Below are 18,481 nucleotides of genomic sequence, written 5' to 3'. Positions count from 1 at the left end.
AACAGCATCCTCTCGACATGGCGACAACACTAACCCAACTCATCCTGGCCTCGGCTATAACTACGTTTGTTTGAGGGTGGGCCAAAGTAGCCCTTAGGTGGTCTGTGACTGGGCGGAGGGTGGGGTCATGTCGTGATTTTACACACCCGGTCCCTTATCAGGCTAATCAAGCCTCCGAGAGGGATAAAGGCCGACTGTAGACGGTGGGGCGACAGAGAGAAAACGTTATGGGCAGCTGCCCGTCCTATGTGTGTGTTAGTGTCTTTTGGTTTTAGATTTAAATTAAACTATTATTTATATTGTCAAGCCGGTTCTTGCCTCCTCCTTTCCCTTATACCCTCTTACACTGGTGTCGAAACCCCAGAAGGTGGAGGGATACGCCATAGTGGAGTTCTCGCTGCTACCGTCCACCCCAATGGAGCAGTCGCGGCCGTCTTCCAGGGGACAGAGGAGCTCGGCCGCCTGGAAGTCGAGGAATTGGCCGCTGACCTCGAGGGGAGAAGGGGCTCTTAGCCGACCGCCTGGAGCGGTCAGGGCCGCTGCCAGGGGTGGAGGAGACCCCTACCAGCCGCTGAAACGTGGCAGCTGGTCCCTTATCAGGCTAATCAAGCCTCCGAGAGGGATAAAGGCTGAATGCGTATGGTGGTGCGTCAGAGAGAGAACATTTACGTGCAGCTGTCCATCCTATGTGTGTGTTTGTGTCTTTTGGTTTCAGTTTTACATTAAACTATTATTTATATTGTCAAGCCGGTTCTCAGCTCCTCCTTTCCCTTATACCCCCTTACACGGTCATTATGTGTTACATAGTGGTGTCGATAATTTACAGAAGAAATGGCTGGACTACAAACAGCCCGTTTCTTTTAGTTCTTGAGCAGTGTTGATTGTGGGAGAGAATTCCTTTTACATGGACTTGCATATGCACAACATGCACAAAGAGCTATATTACACACTAAAGGAAAGATACAATCCCAAAAAGCATAATAGGGCCTCTTTAAGAGTTAGTGTTAATAGAACCAAAAATTCTTTGCTAATGCTGTGCATTTTCCTGTATAGATTAAAATTGTTTAAAGCTGAAGTGTGCATATCCTGTGCCACTATTTGGAATTGCAAAAATAATTAGGTTTTCCCCAACTGCCATTAGTTGGCCAAAAAGTTAGACCCACCACAGATTCACACTATTTGTTGAGCCAATGTTGCTTTGTCAAACATAGCAATGTTTTAATAGCACCACAGAGTCACAGTGATTTCTCTTTTAGAGGAAATCAACCTATGAATGGTTTACTAACAGTTTTCTCAGCGCATTAAGCTGTATATAATAAAGTATTTCATCATAATAAAATTACACACTCAAGCTTTAAAATGTTGAAAATGATGTGTACACACAAACCTGTTTCCAGAGGAAGCTGTCATCAAGGTTGAGTCTCCATGCTGTAATAAAATGAATTGTGGAGAGCACAGCCCCGGTAATCACAGCCGCTCTCATACGCACAGGCAACAATGTGTAGATGATGTAGATAAAGAATACTGTCCACCAGATCCCTTCAGATGCACTGCGGGGAGCCACCATCAACACTCCAAACACCTGGACCACCACTAACACCCCCATTACCAGGTAGCTCACTATCCACATATATTCCTGGTGGAAGCCATTTCTGTTACACAACACCATCAAGGCCAAGAACAGGCCCATGGCTACAGAGAGCACAGAGGCGTATGCAATGTCAGGTGGACCTTGGATGCAGTGGAAAGTCATCATGACCCCACATACCACAACCAGCACTCCCATCAGCATTGTAAGAGAGCTCTGGTTTAGCCTGAAGAAGTATCGCTGATACAATCGCTCAAGCTTGGCCGATTGGAACTTCTTGGACTCAAAGATGTGAGTCAAACGTATCAGGCAAGCCAAAAAATTCATATTGGGACCCTTCCTCTCTTCTCCACCATCATCCTGGTCCTCTCCATCTTTTGTTTGCTTCAATTCAACATCTTCAAAGGCCAGGTCCACAGCTCTCAGCCCCACATCACCCTTTCTGCCATAGTGGTCTTCCTGCCAGACACAGCGTGTGCTGAAGTTGCTGCTAGTGGCGCCCCCTGCTGCACGGGAGCAGTGTTGTGATGGAGACCCTATGGTCTCTGGGTCCCGAAGACAGCTCATGTAGCGTGGGTTGCACAGGGACGAGTCCCTCTTACGCCTTGACTTCCTGCCATTGCGTTCACCCCATGCTGTCTTCTGGTGTTCCACTCTTGCAGATTTAAAGCCGTTGACCCAAGACATCCTAGAGTAAAAAAGGACATAATACAGTTCAGTATTATTAGCCAACATAATGTTATTCTACAGATACATTTTTTTTAAATCCCTAAACAAAGATGAAATAATCAACTGTAACTTGGCACAGACCTTCAGACTGTTCAGAACTAGTGTACTATATCCTTTCTAACTGGTCAGAGTTATGGTTTTCACACACCGGACAAAACACTGAAAAATCCCATAGACTTACACTGAGGTAATGTTCAAACCAGCCAAGACAATTCAAACTCCAACTGTCAAAAAATTTATTTGCAAACAAATACACAAAATGCCATTAATTTGCTTTAAGTGCTACTCTCTCTTTCTTTCAATCTATCTACCTTTCTTTTACTCTTTTGATGTATCAACGTTCTTTCTGTCTGTCTTTCTGAATGTAGGACCCGTCAAGCATCTAAAGCAAGTTTAAACTTTCAGAGTTTCAGAGTTCAATCCAACATCAAAATTTGTCTTGGCAAACTTGACCTATCTAGTTATAATGAACAAACTATCTGAAATACAATGTTACAAAATTGGAAAAATAAAACTGACATTAAACTATACATTTCCTTGACTCCGAACCTTACTAAAATAAATAAAAAATGACCAAAAATGAAATAGACTTAGTTTTTGTTAACTAGTATATTACTTAAACTAGTATATTCTAAAGTTAGATAACAATAGGCTTAAACTAGACAGCCCTGCAAAATTTAACAGCATTGAACATTGACAGCCCAAAATGTTCAAAGTAAAATAAAACCTAAATACACTAAAAAACTACAACTAAACTGAAACAAGAAAACATTGAAAAAGCTAAAACTAAACTGAAAGTAACAATCCTAAAATGAAAACAAATGACTTGACTAAATTGAAAAGACATACAGAAATAAAATCAAACTAGCTATTTTCCTCATAACACAAAACTCCTGTAATTGATGGCTATTCTTGCTCTTGGAGTGGATGTAAACATATTTACAGAGTAATTGTTGCCAAGCTGTTTGGTAAGGTCGGCTTACCTGTGTGGCTTCCTCTTTGTGTGGCGACACTGCTCTCTTTAGCAAGGCACTGCATTTACTCTAATATAGAGAGATAATATTACCAGCTTTCTTCTGAACACATTCACAGGGTTTGTCTCAGAGTTCCGGGACACCCACTTAAAGCGCAGGGTCAATAGACAATTCTTGTACAGCGTGAAGTCCTCTGCATCTACCAGCCACCAGAGTCTGTTTGTACAAAACAAATAAAGCACATGGAGCATGAGTGGAGCGTGAAAATGAAAAAGAATAAAGAAAAAACACGTGACAAAACTCGCTGAGATTATCAGTGACTGATTACTGCAAATAACTTTCACTAACAGCTGTTGCTGAACATCTTTGATGTTGAATTAAGTGTTTATTAATGTATAGTATCTTTCACATTAGGTTAGTAACAAATTTAAGTAAGTCAATATTAAATATTAACCTGATTTAAAGCAATAATGAACTGGCTATTCTGCTGGTGTTGTGTACTTTGCCCTTCCCTTTTTACGGTTCACTTTGAGCCTAAAATCTTAGATCTTAAAGGTGGAGAGCGTTTAATTATTTCAATATTAAAATACTTCCTCCTCTCCAAGCTTAACACGTTTGCCATTCGCAGGCTGATTTCCCCGAAAAGTGAAAACAGTGTGGTGCTATGTATTTTTTTTGCATTCTGACCAGCATGACATAGCAACACTGGCTCAACCAAGGAAATGAATTTGGGGTGGGTCCATTTTTTCTGACTAATGACAGATGGGAGGAGTGTTGGGAAAGCTGTTTGAAAACAGTCGTAATTTTTGCAGTTTCGTTTGGTGACGCTAGATAGACAAATTACAATTCTTGTTAAAGAAAGAAAAGTGCAGAAAATGAAATAAGAGCAGGAAGACTCTGCTATGATTAGAATTGCCAGAAGAAAATGTGCTCTTGACATATGTGCAAGAGAGAAAAACAGCACAAATACAAACATTTGAATAGACTCAGGTTAAACCATCTATGTCCAACGGACTCGGATCTGACTTGCAAAGAGCTAACCACAAAAACAGGAGATTTTCCCAAAATGTAAACACAAGCCAGTTTTTAGCTTGCTGTCTGACAACAAAGCACTTAATGCCTGTGTGCCATCATAAGTCAACAGTCTGTAATTCAGATTAAATTGTGCATGCTTCCCCACATTTACTCAGATGAGTCACCACTTTTCCTCATGTCCGGAGCATTAGCAACTTCAAACGATTTTCTTAATGACTTACTCTTTGGACACGAATAAGATGTAACCAACTCCAATTTGGCTATAAATCACTGATTTTACCACAATGACAACATCTGACAACAACATGTGCATTATTGATCAAAATCAAGCACAACTACCTAAATAAAGTAATAGTGGTCTGTGGGACACTTGGGTATTTTTTCTCCATGAATCCCACTCTAATGACATTGTGGCTTTACATTCTATTGCAAGCACTAATTTAACTTGGCAGGAAGATTGAACCATTCATTCAGTAAGGGAGACCAGGGGCCATTGTAAAATTCTTTATAACTCACAACAAATGTACAACAAATATACCTGCAATTTTTTTGGAATAAGAAACAAACGAATGTACCAACAGTAACAGCACCACCACATTTTTACAATAAGAAAAACTTGAGCATAATATTACATTTAACACAAGAAGTCACCATCACAGGGCTGGAAAAAAAACTTGAACTAAAAATTATATTAGCCCACTGTATTTCTAATAAGAGCACATGCAAGAAATAAAAGTGTTTTCACCTTTATACAGAACATTAATTATTTTAGCTGTATGGAATAATGTGTGTTTAAAGCAAATGTATAACTGGTACCCTAAGTCGCACCTATATTTAAAAAAAATATTATAATAATATTCATAACACTTAATAAAGATTTTCAATCTTTAAATTCAGTCTTATGCACTTACATTGTATATACACAGAGATAAAATAAGTTTCAATTCAAAGGTATCAAACTTTAGGCAGCAGAAGTAAAATACTGTACATCCAAAAATGTGTTTTATATTATTTATTTATTCAAATTAAATCTTCTCATGCAGAGAGAGTGAAAACTTTACCAAGGTTTTTTTTTTTTTTTTTTTTTGACTGGGTAAGTGTCATCACAGCTTTTTTGTGATTGAAAAATGTAAGGGAACATAATAGATAATATAAACTTTACACCTTTAACTTTGTTGCAGTAATGCTATTAAAATGAGCAGTAATGTAGTAATGCCTACATGACATGACATCTAATGCAAAGAGCCTATATGGTTGACACTTCAAATGACATTCACGAAAAATGCACAGAATAACACCTAGGACACCAGTATCGTGAAAATAGTATCCTAATTTTCCTGTATCAAAGACAAGAACCCGAGTAAGAACATTTAGGGGTCCACTGGCATAACGCCCAAAGACATGTCCAGTGCAATGACATTTTAGAGAGGCTAAATCTAAATGTTGCATTGATGTTAAACAAGTAAACACCATAAATCCAAACTCTGAAACGTGGCTAGTTCTATTGCATTTCACTTAGGAGCCACTTGCAGTGGGGTTACAGCAAATGCAAACTCATACCTGATCGAGAAGCGATTCATACTGAGAGACCAAATGCAGCTACATATTCTATGTTCAAGTACTTGTTCTACTGCTTTTTTGTCTTCATCAGCGTGATAAAGACTGAATGACCGATGGAACTCTAGCATGTTGGCTGAGATTCGTATATGCTGCTGCTGCTGCTGTTGTTGTTGTTGCTAACAAGCCCTTCAACCCACTGTAAAACGGCAAACACACGTTTCAAGAGTAAGCGAAAGCACATCCATAGGGAAATCAGCACTCACCAAAACCCCCATGAATCAGCAGCGAAATACGCTTCGTGTCTTATTGGCAAACGCGCGGAGTGAAACTGTCCCTTGTCCTGCAGCGCGTGTGTACAGCGAGTGACTGGTGGATGATAACATTCTTGCGCACGCTTGGCGATACAGACACGTTAGTCATCATGCTCCCTTCACACGCTGCTATAACGCGATGAAGCGGGGAGTCCCCCTAGAGGTGGAGCCGGTGTGTACACGGGTTTGGCTATACCTAGTGAGGGCCAATATTTCGAAACCGTCATACAAAAATATGAAATTGTATTTTCTCACAAAACTTACATTTAGGGCTTTTAGAAATGTGGCATTATTTTCAGGGCACTTAATCATGTTTTACATTTACTATTCATACTGTTTTTTTTAATGATGATCCTCGTTACCATAACATCTCCAGATGTTTTACTTTTACTATTCCCATGGTTTTCAATAAACATTCTCATTTACAAAGTGCGTCAGGACACTTTACTTTTACTATTCTTATTTTATTTTTACTGTTACTGTTAACATTGTTTTCTATAATGATTCTCATTACCGTAACACCTCTGGATGCTGTCCTTTAACTATTCCCATTGTTTTCAGTGATGATTATAATTAATAATATCTTATTTATTTCTTTTGATTTGGATTTAAACAATAATTTTCTTTACAGGCTTCATGAGAATTAGTGAGTGAACTAAACTTTCTAGTGAGAACATTTTGAAGTGGTTTTCAGCAGTGTTGGGTAACTTCCCAAAAGCAAAAATAGACTTCAAATTAACAATTTCAGTTATCTGAAATTGTTCATACATACACAAACACACTTTAAGTTCACTGTTAATGAAGACATCTCATAGGCAATGTGGCTTTTATACAGAGGCAATGTGTATATGATATCTGCTGTTTTCTAACCCTATCCCTAAACACTCCCAGAATCCTGTTAATGTCATTAGATTTATGAGCTTTTAACTAGTGGGGTTCAGTATTGGGTGTAATTTGATTACATTGTATTTAGTTACTGTAATCTAATTTTCCGAAAACGATTAAGGTAATGTATAAAAAATATATATATTTTTCATTTGTTGAGTAAATAAACAAAACCTTTTCAGTGAAAATGATTTTATGAACTAACTTAAAAGAAAAGTAATAAGGAATGTGATAACTTTCAAATAAGTAATAAATAAAGTAATCTGATTACAATTTCAGAAATTGTTTCACACATTGGCCCCTCCAACATTAAAGAGCTTTAAATAGTTCTTGTTTAAACATGTTTTTCATTAGAATAATTACATGGTAGCACATTACTAACAGGTTTGTGGCTTCACTAACTTTTATAGTGGTTGTAGATCTGGACAATGTTTTCGTCTTGTTTTGGTTTTTGGAGTTCCGTTGCGAGGCTTACATAAGGATTATTGTGATAAAAACAACATGTGTGTGTGTGTGTGTGTGTGTGTGTGTGTGTGTGTGTGTGTGTGTAGTGATGGCGAAGCTATTAGTTTAACTACATTTCTGAGTAGCGATACGGTATTCGCTAGTTTTTAAATCAAGTAGCTTTTCAGTAGCGAAGCTTTATTTTTAACAAGGTAGCGGCATAGAGTTGACAAAAGCTAAACCGCTACATCACGACTTGTACCCGGTGTTTACTAATGCCAAATTTGAATCAGAACCTATAGATGTTCTCTCTCTCTCTCTCTCTCTCTCTCTCTCTCTCTCTCTCTCTCTCTCACTCACTCACTCACTCACTCACTCACTCTCTCTCACGCACACACGCACGCACGCACGCACACGGAATTTGGTCTCTTATCAAAAGCTTCCAGTACATGCATAAATACAACAGCTAGACACAGAATTACAGGATAAGATGAATAGTATGCAGGATGTGCGTTTTTATACAGAAATTTGCTAATTAAATTATGTTTAAATGGGTATGGGTTTGTAGAAGTAGTAGGATAAATATAAAAATTCAAATGTAAAAATAGTGAATTTTCAGATTGAACACGTTTTTTGTAGAGGTAGTAGTATAAATATGAAAAATAAAATCTAAAATAGTGATTTTCAAATTGAACATATGGGTTTGTATAGGTAGCATGTCTAAATATAAATGTACATGTTTGTTTGTTTGTTTTTTACATGCACATAGGTATTGCACCTACTGTATACTTGCATGCTGTATTGCACTAAACAGTAATATACTGTACCATGGCTTTGATAAACTTCATGTGAATACATCTTTTAGATGCTTTGTCTATGGCAGTATGCTCTGTGCATCTGCGCTTGAAAAATAACTTTTAGCTTAAATGTAGCAAGCTACTTTTGGGGTATAGCTTGTAGTGTAACTTGCTGCTTTCTCTGAAGTGGAGCTTTTAGCTTAGCTTAACAATTTTTTCTGTTGAGTAGTTGGTAGCTTAGCTAGCTAAATTTTTTGATTAGCTTGCCTAATACAGTGTGTGTGTTGTGTGTGTGTGTGTGTGTGTGTGTGTTGGACCCACTATATGCAAATAAAGCTTTATTTGTTCTGCTTACAACAGAGCACATAACCTTTGAGAGCAGTTTGTCCGAGCTTTAACTAGTTTTCTCTGTGGTTTGTGTCTGTTATCCCTATAGCCAGATTTCACAGATCATCCTACTTTCAAGTTAACAATTGTTTAATTTTACAAACATAAATGTATTTATTTGAAACAGGCTCTTACAGTAAACAGACTATGGGCAAACTTAAGCCCATTTTTTCCTGGTTGAACAGAAAATTGCACAGATTGAATGACCTTGATGCTTTGAGCAAACTGTGGGCTGACCGAAACTTTCTAATTTAAGAGGTGTTAAAAAACACTGTGATAATACCCCTGAACACTACCCTGTGAGAGACATAAAAAAACTAGGTTTCACAATGTCAGCGGCAACCACATTTGTAAGAGGCTATGGTTACCATAAACACACACAAGTTGGAGATATAAAAAACCTTCTGTGCAATTCCTATGAATAGGCACAACATGACTGTACAAAATAAAAAACGAATTGAAAAAAATAAATAAATAATTGAGAACATTTTAGGAACACTGTGGTCTTAATAATGTGCCTGATGTGGTCTCCTGCTGTTGTATCCCATCTGCCTCAATGTTCATTATGTTGTGCATTATGAGATGTTATCCGCTTTCTAAAATTGTACAGGGTGGTTATCTGAGTTACTGTAGCCTTTCTGTCAGCTCGAACCAGTCTGACCATTCTCCGTTCTCTCTCATCAACAAGTTGTTTCTGTCCACAGAACTGCTGCTCAATGGATGTTTTTTGTTTTTGGCACAATTCTGAGTAAACTCTAGAAACTGTTGCACGTGAAAATCCCAGGAGATCTGCAGTTACAGAAATACTCAAACCAGCCCGTCTGCCAACAACAGGAATGCCACAGTCCAAATCACTGAGATAACATTTTTCTTAGTGTTGATGTGAACATTTACTGAAACTGTTGCCACATGATTGGCTGATTAGATAATCGCATGAATAAGTAGCTGTGCAGGTGTTCCTATTAAAGTGCTCAGTGAGTGTAAATCCAAAGTGTCTAAAAGTCCACAATATGTTAAATATAACTCAAAATCAAATCACATCAAAACACAAAATATTCCCCACTATGTTTTGAGTGTCACTTTAAGTAAACACAATAAATACACTCCCACCCAAATCCATAACTGCCACATACTTTAACATTCAAATAAACCCCTATCCCACTTTTTCTACAAGAGGTAGACATTTTAAGATCTGAACTTTGAGTTACAGGGGCTGGGATATGGCCTTCACAACTGCTATAGTTTCACATAAAAGTATTTTTTAAGTGTCTATTGCAGCTACACTCTCAGCACACAACATTTTACTGTGCCCTACTAAGCTAGCCCCCACTGTCCCCTTACTCCTCCCTGTAGGAGATTACCTTCTGCAACCTTCTGTGCAGACTGAAGACTCTGCACTGTGGTCTGAAGAACTTTAATTTCCTGTCCTAAACCTTCAACAACCCCAAGCAAAGCATGGAATGGGAGGTCAGAAGCAAAACTACACTTGTCTTCCAACAGGTTCCACCCATGGCAAACCAGAATCTTCACTGGCCTCATAACAATCTATCCAAATTTTTTCTCAGTCTTTTGCCTCTTTTGTGCTAATGTTGCTAGTCAAGTAGGCATTTAATGGATTTGCCCCACAAACACTACACATCCTGTCTCCTACTTTACCTGCCCTCACCTATTTGTCTTTAACAGATGATTCCTCTTTTCTAATAATTTTTATATAGTATGTTCTGCTGTGATGACATTCTCCAACACACTCATCATTAATCGTCCTTCTGAAAAATGCACCACATGAAAGGCAATTGTCTACAGTAGTTATGAGTGCCAAACAATAATGAGCACAAATAGATTAGGTGACCTGAATCATGAAAGTGCAGTCTGTTTTTTTAAACACTAATAATAAGATAAGATTAGGTGCAAATAAGAACCAATGAAATAAGTACAATGATGCTCTGAGGGTAACGACAACATAAAACTATTTCTGAAAGAAGCTCAGATGGCATCATTATTTTTTTTACCAACTGAACAAGTACAATTATCATGATTATTTTGCAGTATAATGTTTTATTTGAACTTCTTGTTTTAATATTTATAAATTGCAATAGACAAAGCCTTTTGTTGCCTATTACTGCCATCTAGGGTTGTTACATTCAGGAAGAAAAAAATATATATTTGTAATCAATAATTATGTGGTCAGCACAAACTCTTTACAGCTTCCTCTTTGAATACAGGTTTCATGAACAATAAAATTGTGATAGGCCTATGTTTTGTTCTTCACACACAAGCACAAGCAATGTAGAGAACAGAGTTTAATTTTGGCCTTCATTACAGCCCTGGTTACTGATGCTAGTGAGGAAAAGTCTCTCTCTCTCTCTCTCTCTCTCTCTCTCTCTCTCTCTCTCTCTCTCTCTCTCTATCACTATATATATATATATACAGGTACAAAATAATATCAAAATGTTTTGATATCCCAGTGAGCACAGATGGATCAATAATCAGGAAGTGGAAGCTGCACCACACCACCCAGGTACTGCCAAGAAAAGACTATCCCTCAAAACTCAAAATGTGAGTGCAGCTGCGATGTGGGAGAAGGTTTTGTGGTCAGATGAGACCAAGATAGAGATTTTTGGCCAAAACTGAAAGTGCTATGTGTTGCGCAAACCTAACACTTCCTATGCCTCAAGACACACCATCACTTCAGTGAAGTATGGTGGTGGCAGCATCAAGCTGTGGGCATGCATCTCGTCAACAGGGACTGGGCATCTTGTTAGAATTGAAGGAAGAATGGATGGAGCAAATGATAGGGAAATACTGCAAGAGAACCTGCTTCAGTCCACTAAAAACTGAAGCTTGGGAGGAAATTCACCTTTCAGCAGGACAATGATCCAAAGCACAAGGCCAAAACAACATTGGAGTGGCTCAATAACAAAAAGATAAATGTCCTACAGTGGCCCAGTCAAAGTAATGATCTCAATCCTATTGAGGCACTATTTGAAAATCGCAGTCCACAAGCATCACCCATCCAACCTGAACAACCTCGAGAAAATCTGCTGAGAAGAATGGGCCAAAAATACTTTGTCACTGTGTGCAAAGCTGGTACATATGTACCCCAAAAGAATTAAAGCAGTTATTGCAGCAAAAGGTGGCTCGACCTATGTTAAGATATTTCAGTTTTTCAAAAATCAAACAAACAAAAAACTATTTCCCCTTACAATAATTGATTTTGAGTATCAGTGTTTTAAAATAAAATATCAAGCAGAATAAAATTTCATGAGAGAAATCGTTATATATATATATATATACAGTGCATCCGGAAAGTATTCACGGCGCTTCACTTTTTCCACATTTTGTTATATTACAGCCTTATTACAAAATAGATTAAATTCATTATTTTCCTCAAAATTCTACAAACTATACCCTATAATGGAAACGTGAAAGAAGTTTTTTTGAGATCTTTGCAAATTTATAAAAAAATAAAAATAATCGGAAAAAAAGAATCACATGTACAAAAGTATTCACAGCCTTTGCCATGACACTTCAAATTGAGCTCAGGTGCATCCTGTTTCCACTGATCATCCTTGAGATGTTTCTACAACTTGATTGGAGTCCACCTGTGGTAAATTCAGTTGATTGGACATGATTTGGAAAGGTACACACTGTCTATATAAGGTCCCACAGTTAACGGTGCGTGTCAGAGCACAAACCAAGCCATGAAGTTCAAGGAATTGTCTGTAGACCTCCGAGACAGGATTGTAGCGAGGCACAGATCTGGGGAAGGGTACAGAAACATTTCTGCAGCATTGAAGGTCCCAATGAACACAGTGGCCTCCATCATCCGTAAATGGAAGAAGTTTGGAACCACCAGAACTCTTCCTAGAGCTGGCTGCCCGACCAAACTGAGCAATTGGGGGAGAAGGGCCTTGGTCAGGGAGGTGACCAAGAACCCGATGGTCACACTGACAGAGAGGGGAACCTTCCAGAAGAACAACCATCTCTGCAGTACTCCACCAATCAGGCCTGTAAGGTAGAGCGACCAGACAGAAGCCACTCCTCAGTAAAAGGCACATGACAGCCCACCTGGAGTTTGCCAAAAGGCACCTGAAGACCTCTCCGACCATAAGAAACAATATTCTCTGGTCTGATGAAACAAAGCTTAACCTGAATTGCAAGCGTCATGTCTTGAGGAAACCAGACACTGCTCATCACCTGGCCAATACCATCCCTACAGTGAAGCTGTGGGGATGTTTTTCAGCGGCAGGAACTGGGAGACTAGTCAGGATCAAGGGAAAGATGAATGCAGTAATGTACAGAGACATCCTTGATGAAAACCTGCTCCAGAGCACTCTGGACCTCAGACTGGGGCGAAGGTTCATCTTCCAACAGGACAACAACCCTAAGCACACAGCCAAGATAACAAAGGAGTGGCTATGGGACAACTCTGTGAATGTGCTTGAGTGGCCCAGCCAGAGTCCAGACTTGAACATCTCTGGAGAGATCTGAAAATGGCTGTGCACCGACGCTCCCCATCCAACCTGATGGAGCTTGAGAGGTCCTGCAAAGAAGAATGGGAGGAACTGCCCAAAAATAGGTGTGCCAAGCTTGTAGCATTATACACAAAAAGACTTGAGGCAGTAATTGGTGCCAAAAGGTGCTACAACAAAGTATTGAGCAAAGGCTGTGAATACTTATGTACATGTAATTATTTTTGTTTTTTATTTTTAATAAATTTGCAAAGAATTCAAACAAACTTTTTTCACATTGTCATTATGGGGTATTGTTTGTGGAATTGAGGAAAATGATTAATTTAATACATTTTGGAATAAGAATACTTTCCAGATGCACTGTATATATATATATATAACAATAATAGTCTAATTAAATCATGTATGGTCCCCCAACTAATTCATCAAAAATAAATGATTTATTACTACCAACCCTATCATAGCAAATACAACGGTTGCATTGTTTCTATATGTTCACCAGAGGGCACCATTAACTAACTTTTACCTTATTGAAATACAGTAAAACCAACACTAGTTGACTAGTGTTGTAGACATCAGTTTCTAAAAAGTATTTTTAGACATGAAGTTTAAATATATTACACATGAAAGTTGGAAATGTACTGGAAGATGTGTGTGTGTGTGTGTGTGTGTGTGTGTGTGTGTGTGTGTGTGTGTGTGCGTGTGTGTTTGCGTGCGTCCGTGTGTGTGTGTGTTTTAGAGCGAGGGAGAGAGAGTGCAAACAAAAGTCTTTTGTCTCTTTGACATTGATATAACATGCCTCAAAAGTCAATAGTTCAATCTAAAATAGCCAACATTGCACTCCTGTTCACATCCAAAGTGCCAGATCAGTGAAAAATGAGAGTTATCCTTGTTTCCACATATCCAAAGACTCTGAGTCAGTCCATGCCTTTACTGAAACATCAGGGAACACTTTGGAAAGCCAAATTATCTTTTCATGTTTTCAGCATTACTTGTCATAATTGCATTTTAACTAGTACAATTTTCAATAGTAAGATTTTTACTGGTAAGAATTTCAAATAGAGAGCTCTCTTACTGAATGTTTACTTGTCCTAAGTTTCCATTGACTCCCATTAATTTTTTAATTACAGAGCTCTAAAAATGAATTATTACTAGTAATAATTCTAATTAGATGACTCAGTAATTGCATTTTCACTAGTAAGAATTCTAATTAGATGGCTCAGTAATTGCATTTTCACTAGTAAGAATTCTAATTAGATGGCTCAGTAATTGCATTTTTACTAGTAAGAATTCTAATTAGAGGGCTCACTAATTACATTATTACTAGTAAGAATTCTAATTAGATGGCTCAGTAATTGCATTTTTACTAGTAAGAATTCTAATTGGATGGCTCACTAATTACATTTTCACTAGTAAGAATTCTAATTAGATGGCTCAGTAATTGCATTTTCACTAGTAAGAATTCTAATTAGATGGCTCAGTAATTAAATTTTTACTAGTAAGAATTCTAATTGGAGGGCTCACTAATTACATTTTCACTAGTAAGAATTCTAATTAGAGGGCTCACTAATTACATTATTACTAGTAAGAATTCTAATTAGATGACTCAGTAATTACATTTTTACTAGTAAGAATTCTAATTGGAGGGCTCACTAATTACATTTTCACTAGTAAGAATTCTAATTAGATGGCTCAGTAATTACATTTTTACTAGTAAGAATTCTAATTGGAGGGCTCACTAATTACATTTTCACTAGTAAGAATTCTAATTAGATGGCTCACTAATTACATTTTTACTAGTAAGAATTCTAATTGGAGGGCTCACTAATTACATTTTCACTAGTAAGAATTCTAATTAGATGGCTCAGTAATTACATTTTTACTAGTAAGAATTGTAATTGGAGGGCTCACTAATTACATTATTACTAGTAAGAATTCTAATTGGAGGGCTCACTAATTACATTATTACTAGTAAGAATTCTAATTGGAGGGCTCACTAATTACATTTTTACTAGTAAGAATTCTAATTAGATGGCTCAGTAATTACATTTTTACTAGTAAGAATTCTAATTGGAGGCTCACTAATTACATTTTTACTAGTAAGAATTCTAATTAGATGGCTCAGTAATTACATTTTTACTAGTAAGAATTCTAATTGGAGGGCTCACTAATTACATTTTTACTAGTAAGAATTCTAATTAGATGGCTCAGTAATTACATTTTTACTAGTAAGAATTCTAATTGGAGGGCTCACTAATTACATTTTTACTAGTAAGAATTCTAATTAGATGGCTCAGTAATTGCATTTTTACTAGTAAGAATTCTAATTAGATGGCTCAGTAATTACATTTTTACTAGTAAGAATTCTAATTGGAGGGCTCAGTAACTGCATTTTTACTAGTAAGAATTCTAATTAGATGGCTCAGTAATTGCATTTTTACTAGTAAGAATTCTAATTAGATGGCTCAGTAATTGCATTTTTACTAGTAAGAATTCTAATTAGATGGCTCAGTAATTACATTTTTACTAGTAAGAATTCTAATTGGAGGGCTCACTAATTACATTTTTACTAGTAAGAATTCTAATTGGATGGCTCACTAATTACATTTTTACTAGTAAGAATTCTAATTAGATGGCTCACTAATTACATTTTCACTAGTAAGAATTCTAATTGGAGGGCTCAGTAATTACATTTTTACTAGTAAGAATTCTAATTGGAGGGCTCAGTAATTACATTTTTACTAGTAAGAATTCTAATTGGAGGGCTCAGTAATTACATTTTTACTAGTAAGAATTCTAATTGGATGGCTCACTAATTACATTTTCACTAGTAAGAATTCTAATTAGATGGTTCAGTAATTACATTTTTACTAGTAAGAATTCTAATTGGAGGGCTCACTAATTACATTTTTACTAATAAGAATTCTAATTAGATGGCTCACTAATTACATTTTTACTAGTAAGAATTCTAATTGGAGGGCTCACTAATTACATTTTTACTAATAAGAATTCTAATTAGATGGCTCACTAATTACATTTTTACTAGTAAGAATTCTAATTGGAGGGCTCACTAATTACATTTTTACTTGTAAGAATTCTAATTGGAGGGCTCAGTAATTGCATTTTTACTAGTAAGAATTCTAATTGGATGGCTCACTAATTACATTTTTACTAATAAGAATTCTAATTAGATGGCTCACTAATTACATTTTTACTAGTAAGAATTCTAATTGGAGGGCTCAGTAATTGCATTTTTACTAGTAAGAATTCTAATTGGATGGCTCACTAATTACATTTTTACTAGTAAGAATTCTAATTGGAGGGCTCAGTAATTGCATTTTTACTAGTAAGAATTCTAATTGGATGGCTCACTAATTACATTTTCACTAGTAAGAATTCTAATTAGATGGTTCAGTAATTACATTTTTACTAGTAAGAATTCTAATTGGAGGGCTCACTAATTACATTTTTACTAATAAGAATTCTAATTAGATGGCTCACTAATTACATTTTTACTAGTAAGAATTCTAATTGGAGGGCTCACTAATTACATTTTTACTTGTAAGAATTCTAATTGGAGGGCTCAGTAATTGCATTTTTACTAGTAAGAATTCTAATTGGATGGCTCACTAATTACATTTTTACTAGTAAGAATTCTAATTGGAGGGCTCAGTAATTGCATTTTTACTAGTAAGAATTCTAATTGGATGGCTCACTAATTACATTTTCACTAGTAAGAATTCTAATTAGATGGTTCAGTAATTACATTTTTACTAGTAAGAATTCTAATTGGAGGGCTCACTAATTACATTTTCACTAGTAAGAATTCTAATTAGATGGTTCAGTAATTACATTTTTACTAGTAAGTATTCTAATTGGAGGGCTCACTAATTACATTTTTACTAGTAAGAATTCTAATTGGAGGGCTCACTAATTACATTTTTACTAGTAAGAATTCTAATTAGATGGCTCAGTAATTGCATTTTTACTAGTAAGAATTCTAATTAGATGGCTCACTAATTACATTTTCACTAGTAAGAATTCTAATTAGATGGCTCACTAATTACATTTTCACTAGTAAGAATTCTAATTAGATGGCTCAGTAATTGCATTTTTACTAGTAAGAATTCTAATTAGATGGCTCACTAATTACATTTTCACTAGTAAGAATTCTAATTAGAGGGCTCACTAATTACATTTTTACTAGTAAGAATTCTAATTGGAGGGCTCACTAATTACATTTTTACTAGTAAGAATTCTAATTAGATGGCTCAGTAATTGCATTTTTACTAGTAAGAATTCTAATTAGATGGCTCACTAATTACATTTTCACTAGTAAGAATTCTAATTAGAGGGCTCACTAATTACATTTTTACTAGTAAGAATTCTAATTGGAGGGCTCACTAATTACATTTTTACTAGTAAGAATTCTAATTGGAGGGCTCAGTAAATACATTATTACTAGTAAGAATTCTAATTGGAGGGCTCACTAATTACATTTTCACTAGTAAGAATTCTAATTAGTTGGCTCACTAATTACATTTTTACTAGTAAGAATTCTAATTGGAGGGCTCACTAATTACATTTTTACTAGTAAGAATTCTAATTGGAGGGCTCACTAATTACATTTTTACTAGTAAGAATTCTAATTGGAGGGCTCACTAATTACATTTTCACTAGTAAGAATTCTAATTAGTTGGCTCACTAATTACATTTTTACTAGTAAGAATTCTAATTGGAGGGCTCACTAATTACATTTTTACTAGTAAGAATTCTAATTGGAGGGCTCACTAATTACATTTTTACTAGTAAGAATTCTAATTGGAGGGCTCACTAATTACATTTTCACTAGTAAGAATTCTAATTAGTTGGCTCACTAATTACATTTTCACTAGTAAGAATTCTAATTAGATGGCTCACTAATTACATTTTTACTAGTAAGAATTCTAATTGGAGGGCTCACTAATTACATTTTTACTAGTAAGAATTCTAATTGGAGGGCTCACTAATTACATTTTTACTAGTAAGAATTCTAATTAGATGGCTCACTAATTACATTTTTACTAGTAAGAATTCTAATTGGAGGGCTCACTAATTACATTTTCACTAGTAAGAAATCTAATTAGATGGCTCACTAATTAAATTTTTACTAGTAAGAATTCTAATTAGTTGGCTCAGTAATTACATTTTCACTAGTAAGAATTCTAATTGGAGGGCTCACTAATTACATTTTTACTAGTAAGAATTCTAATTGGAGGGCTCACTAATTACATTTTTACTAGTAAGAATTGTAATTGGA

General features: G+C 36.2%; 2 protein-coding genes across 3 annotated transcripts in view; one reads left to right on the top strand and one right to left on the bottom strand.

The window, feature by feature from the left end:
* LOC127618393 (adenylate cyclase type 6-like) overlaps positions 1–6,306 on the bottom strand; it is an 83,615-nt gene extending 77,309 nt beyond the window's left edge. Inside the window, exons 1-3 of one of the 2 annotated variants that reach the window (XM_052090817.1) lie at positions 6,150–6,306; positions 3,301–3,507; positions 1,388–2,276 (exon numbers count right to left, since the gene is read on the bottom strand). In XM_052090817.1, coding sequence (XP_051946777.1) covers positions 1,388–2,275 — 888 coding nt within the window. In that variant the 5' untranslated portion in view covers position 2,276; positions 3,301–3,507; positions 6,150–6,306. Of the gene's footprint in view, positions 1–1,387; positions 2,277–3,300; positions 3,508–6,149 lie in introns of those variants that run through there. The other variant, XM_052090818.1, reaches the window with a different exon arrangement.
* The window catches only part of zgc:158263 (ceramide kinase family protein), an 867,176-nt gene that overhangs the window by 132,524 nt on the left and 716,171 nt on the right, over positions 1–18,481 (top strand). The window lies entirely within an intron of this gene.

Source organism: Xyrauchen texanus, chromosome 25, assembly GCF_025860055.1.
Source record: "Xyrauchen texanus isolate HMW12.3.18 chromosome 25, RBS_HiC_50CHRs, whole genome shotgun sequence".
Lineage (NCBI taxonomy): Eukaryota > Metazoa > Chordata > Actinopteri > Cypriniformes > Catostomidae > Xyrauchen > Xyrauchen texanus.
The sequence above is the reverse complement of the archived record's forward strand: the minus strand, read 5'-3'. Positions and strand labels throughout refer to the sequence as shown.